The 16699-nt window shown below is 38.9% G+C and overlaps 1 protein-coding gene across 5 annotated transcripts in view; it reads left to right on the forward strand.

The window, feature by feature from the left end:
• Positions 1-2615: 2615 nt before the first annotated feature.
• C24H18orf54 (chromosome 24 C18orf54 homolog) overlaps positions 2616-16699 on the forward strand; it is a 65630-nt gene continuing 51546 nt past the window's right edge. For 4 of the 5 annotated variants that reach the window (XR_011462434.1, XM_070361598.1, XM_014479428.2 and 1 more), the window contains exons 1-6: positions 2616-2827; positions 3441-3537; positions 5903-6225; positions 7498-8280; positions 8619-8769; positions 11417-11519. Coding sequence is in view for 4 of the 5 variants with exons in the window: in XM_070361598.1 (XP_070217699.1) it covers positions 5949-6225; positions 7498-8280; positions 8619-8769; positions 11417-11519 (1314 nt within the window). In the remaining variant the exon portion in view is untranslated. Of the gene's footprint in view, positions 2846-3440; positions 3538-5902; positions 6226-7497; positions 8281-8618; positions 8770-11416; positions 11520-16699 lie in introns of all 5 variants that reach the window. The other variant, XM_070361597.1, reaches the window with a different exon arrangement.

Consider the following 16699-nt stretch of genomic DNA (forward strand, 5'->3'; position numbering starts at 1 on the left):
TCTTGCTTCCTTTCTCCTGTGAAGCAACATAATCTGCTGATCAGGGGTTACTGGGGCTTCGTCTCTTTCACAGTGAGTGGCAGTGGCGCTGAGGACCTGAGCCCGGCTTCCTCTGTAAAGTCAACGTCTTCCTGTTTCCTTCTCTCCCTCTTAGCGCCAATCACATTGAGCTTCCTGGTTGTTCCTCAGATACAATCAGCAACTTCCTACCTCAGGGTCTTTGTACTTGCTGTTCCCTGTGCTTGTAACATTCTTCCTCAGTGTGCCCACAACTGACTCCTCCTCATGGGTGTCTTTGCTTAAATATTCTCTTCAGAGAGGATCAAGTTCATATCAATTCAGATCAAACAGATGTATTAAACTCTTGCTAAGGGCTAAATATTGTGGTATCTGTGGCAAAAGCAGTTGAGTATGATCCTGTTCCTGCTTTGAATGAGCTCAGGAAGGTGGTGTCTCATTGGTCCTTTGGCCTATCACCCATAAGGGAAGCTGGCTGGTGTGGTGGAAAGAATGACAACACAGAACTGGATTCAAATCTTGGCTTTGCCATTTACCACCAGCTTTATAATTTAGGGTAAACTGCTTAGCCTTTGGACTTCGATTTTCATTTCTATAGACAGGGATAGTAATACCTGTCTCATGGGGTTATTATGAGGATTAAGTGATTTAATATATGTAGAAGTGACTGAAACAGTGTCAGGCCCTTCTTGGTGATCAAAGGTTAGTTTTTGCTTTTTCTTTAAATGGACATATTTAAATCTAGCTAAAAACAAACAAACAACCAAAAACTCTCCTAAAAGCTGCCTGAATAAACCTTCTCAGAGTTTAATTATCAGCATATGTCTTCCTGCTCTCACCTAAATGCCTTTAGGTTGGATCATAAATCTACTTTTCTCTTGTTTTAGTTCTTCGGCAAGGTGTAGCACCTAATTGACATATATATTTGAAAAACGTTTGGTAAACTGTTATAATTCCTTCTTCTTAGGAGACTCTTGGTTTCTTTACCTTTCCTAGTAGATCTAAGCCAGAATTTTAATAACTACTGGGACTCTTCTCCAAATCCTGATGGATATCTCCATATCTTTTAACCTGTGAAGGAACAAAAGTGGAAGCAGAATTATTTTGATCCATGAATTAGAAAATATATTTGATAATTTCCTTAATATTTTTTCAGTGTCTTTGATTTGTACTTTATGTACTCATTCGGAAACATGTACTATATGTTTCCTCAATGTAAGAAAAAGGTAGTAAGAACATAAAGATAATGTTTATGAAAAGAATCTTTGAGAAATTACCTTTTAAAAGGACAGGTTTAAAAGACACTTAAGTGTGAAATGTGGATTAAAATGTCTAAGTTTTTAAGCTCATGCCACTAACAATCCTTGGTTGGTCCCTGACCTGGGCTTCTCCCAGCGTATATAACACAGTCCTTTATTTCCTACCAACAACATACTTGATACTGAAGGATCAGGAAATTGCAGATTTTTTGCAACATATCACTAGAATATAAACTTTCTGCAAGGACTTTGTCTTATTCATTTTCAAATCGCTAGCACTGCTTACTGCCACAACAAACATGTGCTTAACTGAACCACTCAACTAAATTTTATAGCTTCTGGACCTTTTCGTTTGCCAAAAAAAAAAAAAAAAGGTATGGTTAAGCCTAGTGGGCTAGAGAGGGTGACGAGATGAAAAGAGCCAACGGCAAGACTCCAGTTGGACAGTATTACCTGGTGATGTAACACTGGTTGTGCAGGAACATGTTCAGATGGGATAATGATCAAGGATATCTTCACCCACAGGGTCAGTGGAAAATAAGCACAAACCAATATTGAGATGGCATCTTTTTCTGATAACACCACTCGGTTGAAACTGGTTTCTTCGCACCCCACATCCTGTCCCAGCCTTGTAAACAGGTTCCCATATGTTGTTAAGTGGCTCTTTACATCTGTTTGTATAATCTCCCTCTTTCTGGGCTGCCTGAGTGGGTCCCCAATCCGTGCTGGGTCACTGCCATTCTTCCCTGGGAATCAAGGTCCCCAAGGACTTTGTTAAGTGTCATCGCGGGCCCAACTCCCTCCTCCAATTCCGCGTCTGCTTTGAACTCGAGGGGGCTGGTGGGGAGACCAGGGAAGCCGGGTTCACGGAAGGGAAGGGGAAGGCGCAGAGGGAGGGAGGGAAGAACGTGGTCTGGGGAGCGGCCCCCCGGGCCCAGTGGCTGTTTTATCCTGGGAGCGGGTTTCTGAAAGCAGGGAGGCCGAGCGTGTGGGGAGGACTGGAATGGAGGGGCTAGCTCTCAAAAGACTGAAACGGAAGCCGCCAGGGTTCCAGGTCCCCCTTTCTTCCCAGTCCCCTCTTGAAGCCTCGGGAAACTGGCCGAAGGAAGCTCAGCCTGTCATCCGTGGAGACCGGCCGCACGGAGCCGTAACCAAGACCGGGAGGACGTAGCGCGTGCCGGTCAACAACGCCGAGGTAGCCTGGGATCTCCGCACCCCGGAAGACCCGGAAGGAAAAACTACACTTCCCAGCGGCGACCGCGACCCAGCCCCGTTCTCTCCGTCGTGCCCCTCGCCCCGCCCTCTTCCGAGCACCACGCATGCGCACCGCAAGTCAGCGCCATGTTGGGTCAGTTTGAAAGCTAGCGCGGGCGTAGCCCTGGGATGTGACGGCGCAGGGAGATGCGAGCGAGCTGAGGCGGAGGCGGGGCGGCTACCCGGTCGGGATGCTTTGTCGCGTCTCCCATCCGGTGACAGCCCAAGGCTTTCAGTGGAGAGTTGTGGACGTGTGCGCTTTTCTCGTTTTTTTAAAATTTTTTGGGCCTTCGTCGGTGAGTTCGGCCCGAACGGTGGGTGTATTTCCGAGGGGCGTCCCATTCCTTGACAGCCTGAGGGAGGGGAGGGCTAAGGGAAAGATGGCGGGGTGGGAGAGGGACGGCGTTTCCCGAGGCAAGGCGCGGGCTGACAGGCCGGGTGGGAAGCGGGCAGCTTCAAGAGGAGGGGCTCGGAATGGGATGGAGGGGGCCTGACCTGGCCCTCGGGCGCTTCCGGAGGCTGAAGCGGGCGGGGAGGGAGGCTCTCGGGCTTCGGGGGCCGCCGCCTCGCAAAGACTCAGCCCGCCCAGTCCTGTTGTCTGATAACGGTTTAGAGAAGCTGTGTCTGTGACCGCGGCGTTGGGTGGGCTGGCGGGGGATGCTGGAATCCCCGAGGGAGGTGGGTCCTAGTTCATTCAGGGGGCAGGCTTTGAACCCGAAGATGCCCCTCAGCAGGGGCGCCAGCGATCTTCGCTTTCCAGGGTCATTAAGTCTTGTTTTTGCGGCAACCACAAACACGTTCATTTTCCTAACATAAATCACAGAGCCGTTGAGTCGTTTGTTTATTATTTCCTGTGAGCTATTACCATATTGGTTGGTTAACGCTGTACGTTCTGCGTTTGAATCAAAGGTAGTTGAAACCACTGGCCACTCGTTTCAGCATTATATTCGTCGGAATGATGGATTTCCTTTTGGAGCGGCATGCTGAAGTGTTTACGGAAGAAACGGTAAGAGACAGCGAATTTGCTTCAAAATAATTCTGTGGCGAACGTGAGGAGAAGTGGGTGGATAAAGAGTGTGGTTGTGTTGGTTATTGATGCAGAATGAGGGTGCCCAGGAGTTGACTTAAATTTTCTTCTTCTGTGTACTTTTGGAAACTGCCCAGTAATAATTCAGTCGTGGGTTTTCTTTTTGCTTCTTGTGAATTAAGATAAATGTTATTACCCACTTACTGAGAACTGTAACTTAACAGCTTTCCCTTTTAGGGTTTTGTTTTTGTTTTTAAGATTTTGTAAAATAAAATATAAAATTGGTAACCTGTGCCGTGTTGGAGTAAGGGAAGAAGTGTTTGGTCAGGTTTGTCATCCCAGCAATATTTACTCGAGAAGATTTAAAATCATTAGAAAGGTGAAGAAAGGGCAAAGCTGACTTGGTCTAGCCATATCAGAACATTCAGGGAAATAACAATTATCTTACATTCTACTGATGCTTCGGTTGACTACTGTCAGCTCTGACCTTTTTCTCTTCTTAAACTGAAGACTTTCTCACTGTTCTAAAATCAAATTTGACAGCTATTGAAATTACATTAAATATTGTTATAACTTAAACATTCCCAAAATTATAACCCCCGATTGAGGGGGGGGAGGAGAAGGGGACGACAGAGGATGATGGTTGGATGAATTTGAGTAAACTCAAGGAGTTGATGATGGAAGGGGAAGCCTGGCCTGCTGCAGTCCGTGGGATTGCAAAGAGTCGGACATGACTGAGTGAGTGAACTGAACTGAAACATGTTATAATATCATAGCATATGATAAGTCCTAGACATTAAGCTTTCATTTTTACTTCAGAAAATCCATGATTTGATTCTTAAAAGAATGTCGTATTATTTACTGAAGTAGTCCCTGTTCATTTGTTGCTGTTGCTGCTGCTAAGTCGCGTCAGTCGTGTCCGACTCTGTGCGAACGCATAGACGGCAGCCCACCAGGCTTCCCCGTCCCTGGGATTCTCCAGGCAAGAACACTGGAGTGGGTTGCCATTTCCTTCTCCAATGCAGGAAAGTGAAAAGTGAAAGTGAAGTCGCTCAGTCCTGTCCGACTTTTAGCCCCGTGGACTGCAGCCTACCAGGCTCCTCCGTCCATGGGATTTTCCAGGCAAGAGTACTGGAGTGGGGTGCCAATTGCCTTCTCCGGTTCATTTGTTACTTCTTAGGTTTTCAAATATACTGTTGTTGCTATATTAATGTAGACTGAAATTCTCTCAATTTTAATAATGGAAAAAAAAGAGTGCATTGAGGCAATTTTTCCATACTGTTAAGTCTCCTTCGAGAGGAGGGCTGAATCTGTTTTACATGAGAATTGAAAATAGGGTAGTATCAAAAAACGAATGTCAGAAAAGGATTGTTAAAACTGCATTATTTTAGGAAAAGAACATTTTGCCAGCTTATTTCATGGTAAGACTTGCAGTTTATTTATTGATGAATATTGTAAATTATTTTGTTTGCTCAAATCTTTGGGGAAAAGGTTGCCTAAAGTTACATATTGGCATTTAAAATGTTGAAAGTGGATAATTAGTCTCCATTTTTCCTTCTTGTTTCAACTATGTCATTTGATGCCTTTTAAAAATTTATCAGGCTCCTACTGTGTGTAGTGTATGGTGGGCTTATGAGTTGAACAGTATTTTGTATAGGGGAATGTTATGTATTATGATGTCATAAGAGTGTATGAGCATAAGAAAAGACTATGTCAGTAGTTTACAGGACTTTAAAAAAAGTGAGTATTCTTCCCTTGACACTTTCTATATAGTCTTAGATGATTTTTTAAAAAATGTATTTGTTTTTAGTTGGAGGATAATTACAATATTGTGTTGGTTTCTGCCATATCAACATGAATCAGCCATACATATGTCCCCTCCTTCTTAAATCCCCTCCCACCTTCCATCCCACCCCATCCCATACCTCTAGGTTATCACAGAGCAGCAGATCTGAGCTCCCTGCATCATTCATCAGATAATTTTTGTATATATAATTCCTAGCATATATTAGGTGCTCAATACATGGAGAAGGAAATGGCAACCCACTCCAGTATTCTTGACTGGAGAATCCCATGGACGGAGGAGTTTGGTGGGCTACAGTGCATGGGTCACAAAGAGTCGGACACGACTGAGCGACTTCACTTCACATGTTTTCTAAATCGATGATGAAAGAATTTACAGTAATTAAAATGGAAAATATATAATGTGCATTGCCTAAAAATAATTTATAGATAATGAGTTTTATTTTGTAAAGTTGTAAAAAGTTTATACAAATTTAGTAGTTTCTCTGTGTGTGGCCTATTATTTTAATTGGAACTTTAATCTTTTCTTTTTGTATTATAGTTGCTTTTAGGAGAAATGAATAGAAATCACCAATTTTGAGGAAGCCATGGCAAAATCAGATACAAAACACAGAGTTTGTTCTCGGCAATCTTCAGTATCTTCTCTGTTAAGCTGCAACCTGAGTGGCAGTAATTCCTCTAACTCTGGCTCTATTCAGTATAAGGATAAACTGTACAGTTCTGCATCTCAGGCTCTACAGGCCTATATTGATGATTTTGATCTAAGCCAAATGTGTCTTGGTGCAAGCACTGGAAAGATTAACATTGATAAATGTTCTGCTAATATGCCGGAATTCTCCAACTACATTTGTAAACCAAACAATGGTATGCTTTTATCCTTTGTTTTCTTTTTACCTATTAATTTAAAGAATTTTGAGAGATGTATAGTAGTCTTAGAAAATTAGATGCTTTATTTTGTTCTTTTGGAATAAAAAATGACTTGTAATGTTGAGATCTGTATATATTTCTTAAATGATTCTGTGATTTTTGGTTCTCTGGAGTTTTGGGGTAAAGATCCTCTTTTAACTTTGGAGTAGAAGCTCATAAAATGCAACTAGTAATAGCAGATGGCTGATTCTAAACCCTTAAGCCATTCTGTTACAGTGTAATGGACAGAGCATTGACTTGGTGGTTCTAGCTTTCATTACCTAGCTTAATGACTTTAAGCAAATCTCAGTCTTTCAGAATTTATACTTGATCAGTTCAGTTGAGAGGATAGGGCTATATTAGTCTTCTTATCTGTATTCTGTGGGGCAGTAACATTCACAGGATGTTAAGGATTTTTCCTTGGTCAGAGGTCCATTGGGGCTTCCCTGGTGGATCAGTTGGTAAAGATTCCACCTGCAATGCGCAAGACTTGGGTTCCATCCCTTGCTTGAGAAGATCCCCTGGAAGAGGACATGGCAACCCACTCCACTGTTCTTGCCTAGAGAATCCCCTTGGACAGAGGAGCCTGGCAGGCTGCAGTCCATGGGGTTGCTAAGAGTCAGACACAACTGAGTGACTAAGCACAGCACAGCACGGTATCGAGGTCCGTGAAGACAAGTTTGGAAAATGCATCTGTTGATAACCCAGTTAACACTTGACTGACCCCTAGGGTGAAAAAAGTTTACATCAACTGTTAGAAAAAAGTGGGCAGTATATTCCAGAAAAGGAGAATTAGAACAGCTGTTCTGTGCGTGTGAATGCTATTTCAGGGTTAGCAAGCAAGAAAGCAAATTATTTTTTCACCTAGTTTAATGACTTGTTTTTTTTTCCTGTGTTGAAGCCAGTTGAGTGACCAGTATTCATGTGAGTGTATTAGTGCATTGGGTGTGTCTAGATGAAGAAACTGTAAATTAAAGAATATGAGAATATTTAGGAGGCTGGAAAGCAAAAAGTGTAGCAAGTAGTTAAATTGAAGACATATGAAGGAAAAAAATCATATCCAGTTACATCAACCTATACCTTTCAGGCTTTTAATCAAAGCTTGAGTAAAGATTAAGGAAAAACAGCAAACATGATTCTTAATTCTTAATTCTCATTTACTGTTGAATGTTATGAAGTATTTTTATATGTGATACAGGAAGATAAACAGAATTCTTCTTTGTTTTTCAGCTTTTGAAAATCTTGATGACAAAAGACATTTATCCTTATCCTATAGAGGACAAACTCTTAATGACATAGACTCCATTAGTCTAACAACTGATGATCTATTAAAGCTTCCAGCAGATGGATCATTTTCTTTCACTTATTTTGGATCAGGTCACGGAAGTAGCAAGAAAAACAGGAAACATATTGGAAGACTGAGTTCATCTGACAGAGAAAAGAAGCAGAATTTTCAAGAACCAGCTGCTCTCCAGGGCAAGGATAACTTAGTTACCCCACTTGTATACACAAATATAAAAGGAAGGCAATGTGGTAGGCTAAAAAACCCAAAACTCATGAATAAGGCTAATAAAAGCGTTTCTGTACCATCTTTATCTTTTTCCAAAAAATTATCTTTTAGGGACAGTTCAGAACACAATCTTGAAAAGAATTACCCAAGATGGCTCACTAGCCAGAAGTCTGACCTTAATATTTCAGGGATAACTAGTATACCGGACTTCAAGTACCCAGTCTGGCTCTACAATCAAGACTTGTTACCTGATACAGATAGTCAAAGAATACATCAAATGTCTAAAGAAGATCAATGTTCTCCGAGGCATAGTTACCAGGCACAAAGAACTTCTCGGCTAATGAATAAATTAGATTGTTTTGAATATTCTTTTGAACCTTCATGCATTTCACATTCCTTGTGTGAGGATAAAGGATTACTGAATGAATATAAATGTGGTCCTGAACCTAGCCATTGTCTGTGTGAGAATCTGCTTCTTCCAGGATCCAAAAAGCCATTCAGTGGTAATTGTTTTTTTTTTTTGTGTTTTTACTGTTTTTAAGAACCAAAGAAAGTGCTGTAAATTTGATGTAGTATCTAGGATCTGTTATATTCTTGATAGAATGCTCAAGTTATATTTTTGTTTTGAACTCTTATCACCTTTATTTATGTAGTATTCTGTGACTAGAAAAATGTCTTATTTTTTTCTTTGTGTCACAACAAATGTTACATTTTAACATAGCTTGCTATTGTGGATATGTTTATATTCCAAATAATGTAAATTCTTGTTGCCTTTATAAGATTTTACTATGCTTTGCGTTTATTTCTTTTCTTAAATAATTAATGTAATCTTTTAAATTAGGTGACAAAATTGAATTGCTTATCCTGAAGGCCAAGAGAAATCTAGAGCATTGTACTGAAGAGTTACCAAAGACTATGAAAAAGGATGACAGTCCTTGTTCATTAGATAAACTTGAAGCGGAAAGATCATGGGAAAATATTCCTGTTACTTTGTAAGTTAAAATGCAGCATTCAGTTTTCCAAATGAAGAATGCCATGTGCACATCTGGTTTCATCTTTAAGTAACTTAATGATAATTAACAATGGTAGTATCATGGTATTTTTATAGAGCATAACTTTCAGTGTTGTTTGCTTTAGATCGCATTTTTCATTAGTTACCACAAGAAGGTGGTAACTTTAGGTACCTTATATAACTTTTGTTTTTGTTACATGATCCTTTCGTTGCACTATAAAATATTGATATATGTTTAATAGGAATTAGAACCAAAAGCAACTCTTTTGCAAATGGAGAAGGCTATTAAAATTTTACTACTTTCTTTTTTCACTTTTAAGTTTTATCTCCCTCTATATTCTCTATATTTTAGAATATTCATTTCTCTTCATTTACATTTTAATATTTTTCAATCATTATTTTCCATAAATGATGGTAGAATTTTTGTATAGTAAATGTTTGAAGTTTCTAAGAGTGTTTTCATTTGTGTGCTAAACCTCTCTGTGATATAGTTGCTCAGAATAATTTAAAAAGTGTTTACCCATGAATGTGAGCGTAGAGGAAGAATCTAGGAAAGCTTCTTTTCTCAGTGATATTAATTCCATGTCAGAAATGCATTCTTTGTAATCCTAAATCCTGTCCTAGGCTCTGATAATTTAATATCTTTAATTGTCTAAACCTTCATTCTGTTCAGAGTTTATTTCCTGACTCCTTCAATTACTTCTCAGTTGAGCGTCTTATTTTCTTAAGTGTGGACGTTGACTGTAATTGCAGTTTAGAATCTTGATTCTGTCATTTCCTTGCTGAGATTTTGTACAGGTTGCTTCTACTTTGGGGTTGTGAGGATTCAGTTGACTAGAAAATAAATATAAGGTACTTAGGACAGTTTCTGATTTATGACGCTCCCTTGTAAATTGTAATAGTGGTGGTGATCATCCAGAATATTTTTTGTTTGTTCAGCTTCATTTCTCAACTGTTGGTTCATTAATGTGTTTAAAAAAAAACACACAAAAAAACTAGGATTAATGATTAGTTCACTTAATTCTTACAGTTCTCTTATTTTTCATATTTACTAATTTCTTATTTTCTTATCAGTTGGTTGTATTGTGTGTATTTGTAAAATCCTATAGGGTGAGCAAATATCAGAGGTGTTTAAATTGAGTAAAGTTTTTGAATATACTAAATGTATTTTGTAATTAGATACTATGACTTCTGACTTGTATAATTATCATTAATGGTTTGCCCTAGTTCACTTTCATGCATTGGAGAAGGAAATGGCAACCCACTCCAGTGTTCTTGCTTGGAGAATCCCAGACGCGGGGGAGCCTGGTGGGCTGCTGTCTATGGGGTCGCACAGAGTCGGATACGACTGAAGCGACTTAGCAGCAGTAGTACCATCATATTATGATGGATATGTTTTACATAAAATTATTGATGGTGTGATAAGATATAGATCTGACTTCAGTGTGATATTGATAAATTATTAATCTGTCATTAAAAACAAAATTGACTAGGTAATAGTGTGCTAAAAGAATAACCACAGCCAGAAAATTGTTTTTGTTTTTTTGGTTTAACTTTCTGTAATAGAAAATGTCAAACACATACAAAAGTAGAGGAATAGTATGATAAATCCATATGTATCCAGCACTCATTTTTTTATAATCAGATAAATGCTTTTTTGATGATAGTTGGTGGATGTACAAACTCTTTGGTAAAGAATGGGAGGAAAAACTACTTGGGAACAAGAAAAAGTTCATAGTAAATTACAAATCAGATGAGTGAATAATGAAGAACTGCTAATTACTGAGAAAAAAAATTTGCATTATGATGTTTAAGTGTTTTAAGAGTCTTAGATATGTGACACGAGTTAGAAACACATATTGATATATAAATGAGAGAGATAGAATGAGTTTATTCTGTGCAGCTAATGGAATTTTGTTTTGAGAAAATATTTACTTTTGCTAGGGATGTACTTTTCTTCCCCTTGAACAGTAAGAAAAAAACTTTTATTTATTGAACTTCTTTTAAATGTCCCAGGTATGGAGAGTTAAATTTATGTAGTGTATGAGATAAGAAGGACTGCAAATGTAGAAACTGAAGTGAAGGTAAAGTTTTGTGAAGTCATACAATGATTGGGATTGGGATTTGAACTCAGGAATTTTAATTTCAGAATTAATCCTTCTCCCACTTTAATCTGTCCTTAGTGCCAGTTCTAGAGAAGTCTTTTCTGTTGCTTTGATGTAGGAGCATGTAGTTCCATCTTAATAGAAACTTATAAATTTGTGGGGGCTTTGTGTGTTAATATTGAGTGACCAAAAATGTTTAGTTGGAAAAATGTACTGCTTGTTTCAAACAAATGCGCTTTTGGAGGATACCTATATTTGAAGGCTCATTTATTTAATTAAAGACTAATGTCTTCAGTTTCTTTATCTTTTTTCTTAAAGCTTTACAGGAGAAGCAAGGAGATAGGGCATGATGAAGGAAGAAGTTTAGGGAGAAGATGAAGGAATTAACAAGCAACATCCATAGGAATCCTGTCTATAATGGTTACTTCATGGTGACCATTTAAAATGATAACAGTCAGTTATATACTGTCTAATTTTTATCAATTGGGAACTTATATACTGTCTTGTATCCTTAAATCCTAGCAAATCTCCTGTTCCTGTTAACACTGATGATAGTCCTCAAGAAATTCCAAAGACAAAGTATGCTAATGAATTCCTTGAAGATTTTTTAAATGATGATAATCAGGTGGGTGACGTTAAATCTTTTTATCTTATTAAAGGAATATTTATGACTAATTTATAGATATTAATTTCTAAGTTACTTGGATATTATAAAACAAAAAATGGCTCAAATCCTTTCTTCCCCAGCACATATCCATGAGACCATCACTCCTAGAATTACCGATAATTTTAGTATTCTGAAGTAGAGGGACCTGGGATTGAACTCTCTGGGGAGCCTAAATTGTCATTACAGTGATTTTTTTTTTTTTTTTTCCTGGAAAACATGTAAAACAGCACCTTACAGAGTAAATTATATTTTCCCATAGGGCAGTTGCTTATTGAGAGTTGTGTTTCTAAGATACAGTTATACATCTGTTTAATTTAAAATGAGAAATTTATCACTCAGCTTTATAAAATCAGCACATGTACATCTTGCAAGTAATCCTGAAACAAAGTGTAAATGTTTATATATGTACGTAAGGAATGATTATAATACGATTTATAATTTTAATTCATGGCTGTTGAATATTAAATACACTTTTGAGATACTGACATCTGGAAGATTTGAGAGATTGAACATTCCAGACAAAAATTAGCTAAAAATTTTAATATATATCTTTTCCTTCAGTGACATTTACTATAGAAAGTAGAGGTTGTCAGAATATGTCTGACCTTAGTGCTCTAATAAGATACTATAGTAAATGCTGGGTAAATGAAACTTAATTATCAAATATTTATTTGCCAGATAAATTTGAGTACCAAACACTTTTCTAGGAATTGTATTCCTAATGGTGAATAAGAGAAGAATCCTTGCCTCTTGGATTTTTTATTCCAAGTTGGACAGAGGAGCTATATCAAAATGAAATAGGTAATGGTGACTGAATAACAACAACAAACAGTAATGTATAAGTGCTGTGCTCAGTCATGTCTGACTCTTTGCAGCCCCATGAACTACAGCCCACCGTCTGCTCTGTTCATGGGATTTCTCAGGCAAGAATACTGGAGTGGGTTGCCATTTCCTACTCCAGGGGATCTTCCCAACCCAGGGATTGAACCTGTGTCTCCTGCATTGGCAGATGGATTCTTTACACCATTGTGCCACCTGGGAAGCCCGTGTATAAAGGAGAGTCTTACACATGTTGTGAAGAAAAACTGATTGAGATAGAGAAACGAGGGCAGAGAAATTTTAGCTGGAGTGGGCGGGAACGGCCTCTCTTGTGAGGTGATGTTTGCATCAAAACCTAAAATGTGTGGAATAGAACTGCCTTATGATCCAGCAATCCCACTGCTGGGCATACACATTGAGGAAACCAGAAGGGAAAGAGACACGTGTACCCCATGTTCATCGCAGCACTGTTTATAATAGCCAGGACATGGAAGCAACCTAGATGTCCATCAGCAGATGAATGGATAAGAAAGCTATGGTACATATACACAATGGAGTATTACTCAGCCATTAAAAAGAATACATTTGAATCAGTCCTAATGAGGTGGATGAAACTGGAGCCTGTTATAGAGAGTGAAGTAAGCCAGAAGGAAAAACACCAATACAGTATACTAACGCATATATATGGAAGTTAGAAAGATGGTAACAATAACCCTGTGTAGGAGAGAGCAAAAGAGACACTGATGTATAGAACAGTCTTATGGACTCTGTGGGAGAGGGAGAGGGTGGGAAGATTTGGGAGAATGGCATTGAAACATGTAAAATATCATGTATGAAACGAGATGCCAGTCCAGGTTCGATGCACGATACTGGATGCTTGGGGCTAGTGCACTGGGACGACCCAGAGGGATGGTATGGGGAGGGAGGAGGGAGGAGGGTTCAGGATGGGGAACACATGTATACCTGTGGTGGATTCATTTTGATATTTGGCAAAACTAATACAATTATGTAAAGTTTAAAAATAAAATTAAAAAAAAAACCTAAAATGAGTGAGTAAGTCACACATGTAGGGAAATAACTTTTCATTTAGAGGGAATCATTAAGTGCAGAAACCCCAAGGCAGAAAAATGTTCAAGGAAAATCAGAGTCCAGTCAGTATAGCTCAGTCAGAATGAGCAAGGAAGAATGGTTAAGAGATAAGATGGTAACCAGGAGTCAGATCGTGTAGGTATGTAAGCAATGGAATGAAGATTTTACATTGTAAATGTGATGAAAAGTGCGTGGAGTACTGTGGAGGAATGAAATGATCAGATCTACATTTTAAAATATAAAGTGGCAGTGGTATGGAACATAGACATGAGAGGAGCTGGGGAAGGACAAGGAACACAGTTAGGAGGCTTTAGCCATCTTCCATAATAGGGATTGTAAAGGCTTGGGTTAGTTGGGAGCGTTATAAGTGGTCAGAAATAGTTAGACTTGTGATGTGTTCTTAAGGTGACTGGGTAGGGTGGAGACAGAAGATTCAAAGGATGAGTCCCAGATGTTTGAGCCGAACAACTAAAGCAGTGGGTGGTGCAGTTTACTTAGTTGAAGTGAACCCTGGTAAAGGAACAGATCTGCGTAAATTTTGTAAAGTTTGAGATGGGTGACCATTAAATACTAACCAGCCAATTCCTTTTCTTCTGCCTTTACACACACACCACCTCACTACCACTGTGTTTTTTAATTTTTAAATAGTTTTAAATTTATAGAAGGTTGCAAAAATAATACAGATAGTTCCTGTCACCCTTCTTTCAGCTTCCCTAATGTTAACATCTCACTGACCATAGTGTAATTTTCACATTGGCATAATACTGTTACTAAAACCACAGACCATATTCTGATTTCACCAGTTTTCCTGCCAGTGTCCTGTTGCAAGATGTAGCATTGCATTTAGTTGCCGTATCTCCTCAGTCTGCTTCAGTCTTGACAATTCCTCAGTCTTGTCTGTCATGATCTTGATACTTTTGAAGACTTAATGGTCAGTTGGTTTTTTCCTGTAGATTGTTCCTCAGTGGGGTTTATCTGACGTTTTCTCATGATTAGAATGGGGTCATGAATTTTTAGCAAGAATGCAACAGAAATCATGCTGTGCCCTTCTCAGTGCATCATATCAGAGGGGTCATGATGTCATTGATAATATTGATAATGTGTCTTAATTCAGGCTGCTGTAGCAAATATGCCATAGACCAGATGGCTTAACAACAGACATTTGTTTCTCACGTTTGTGGAGGCTGAGAAGTTCAGATGAAGGTGTCTGGTGAGATCCTGCTTCCTTGTTTTCAGGTGGCCATCTTCTTGTATCCTCATGTGGAGAGAGCAGAGAGGGAACAAGCTTTCTGTGTCTTTTCTGTAAGTGCACTAATCCTGCTCGTGAGAATTCCACCTTCGTGACGTAGTTACTTCATAGAAGCCCCTCCAAGTGCCGTTATGTTGGGATTAATTCAAATTGCACATTTGAATTGTAGGGGGCACACACATTCAGTCCAGAGCAGTATACTGATATGATAATATGTAATTATCGTTGAAATTTATTTTTATATTTATTTATAGATAATTTATATTTATTATAGATAAAACTATAATAATATGTTAGTACTGGTGATATTAGTCTTGAACATATGGTGCCTACTGGCTTTCTCTAGTAAAATTAGAGTTTCCCCTTGTAATTAATAAATATCTTAGGGGAGATGCTGTGAGACTGTGCAAGTATTAATAGTCTCAAGCTTCCATCCACTGTTTTTAGCATCATTGGTGGATCTTGTTTTTTGTCTGAATTATTAGTTGAAATTCTTGTGTAATGAGCTCTTCCTCCCCATTTATTAAACTGTTTTTATTGGGACTCAGATTTTTTAAAACTTTTATTTTATATTGGGGTATAGCTGATTAACAACTTTGTGAAAGTTTCAGGTGAACGGCAAAGGGACTCAGCCATATATATACGTATCCATTCTCCCCCAAATTCCCCTCCCATCCAGGCTGTTACATAACATCGAGCAGAGTTCTATGTGCTGTACAGTAGGTCCTTGTTGGTTATCTATTTTAAATAGATAGTGTGTACATGTCCATCCAAACTCCCTAACTATCCTTTCCCCCCAACATCCTCTCCCTCAACCCCCCTAGCAACCATAAGTTCATTCTCTAAATCTGGGGACTTACAGATACTTAATTCTAGGTTTGAAAGAAAGAAAAGTGAAAGTGAAGTTGCTCAGTCGTGTCCAACTCTTTGTTATCCCATGGACTATAACCTGCCAGGCTCCTTTGTCCGTGGGATTTTCCAAGCAAGAAAATTGGAATGGGTTGCCATTTCCTTCTCCAGGGGATCTTCCCTACCCAGGGATCAAACCTGGATCTCCCACACTGCAGGCAGACTCTTTACTGTCTGAGCTACCAGGGAAGCCTGGTATTATTTTCTAGTTTTACAATATAATAATATTATTTTGCTGCTTAAATTGTTCCAGTTTAGGCCGTAAGAGTTGCTTCAGGTTGGCTCTTGTATCCTTTCGACATGTCCCTATCATTTTTTGAGGACTTCTTTGAGGAGCCATGGTTTCTTTTTATTTGGAAACTGTGTTTAGAAACTAAGATCTAGGCACGAGTTGTGCTTATTGCTCCTGGGTTCTTTATGCTAGATTTTCTCAGCAGGCAGACTTAGAAAACATGTTTACTAACCCACATTCATGTATACATGTTTCTATATCTATTTACATATGTATTAATATATTTTATGTCTAGGTATAAAATCATGAGTTTATACTAATACTAATTCCAGTTCAATATCACAGTATTAGTTTTAGCCCTTTCTGTTCTTTATTTATAACTTCTTTCTCCTCTGGTAAGAATCTTTGCTCTTATTATCTATAATAGATTTACTTGTTTTTTTCAGTCTTAGCATATGCATAGTTTCAGAATTGCTGTAAGAAATAGATTTACTAGCTAAGTTATATTGGAGAAGGCAATGGCGCCCCACTCCAGTACTCTTGCCTGGAAAATCCCATGGATGGAGGAGCCTGGTGGGCTGCGGTCCATGAGGTCACTAGGAGTCGGACACGACTGAGCAACTTCACTTTCACTTTTCACTTTCATGCGTTGGAGAAGGAAATGGCAACCCACTCCAGTGTTCTTGCCTGGAGAATCCCAGGGACAGGGGAGCCTGGTGGGCTGCCGTTTATGGGGTCGCATAGAGTTGGACACGACTGATGCAACTTAGCAACAGCAGCAGCTAAGTTATATTGTTTATGTGTGATTCTCTTTGTCTTTGGGGCTTCCTTAGTAGCTCA

Source organism: Bos mutus, chromosome 24, assembly GCF_027580195.1.
Source record: "Bos mutus isolate GX-2022 chromosome 24, NWIPB_WYAK_1.1, whole genome shotgun sequence".
NCBI lineage: Eukaryota > Metazoa > Chordata > Mammalia > Artiodactyla > Bovidae > Bos > Bos mutus.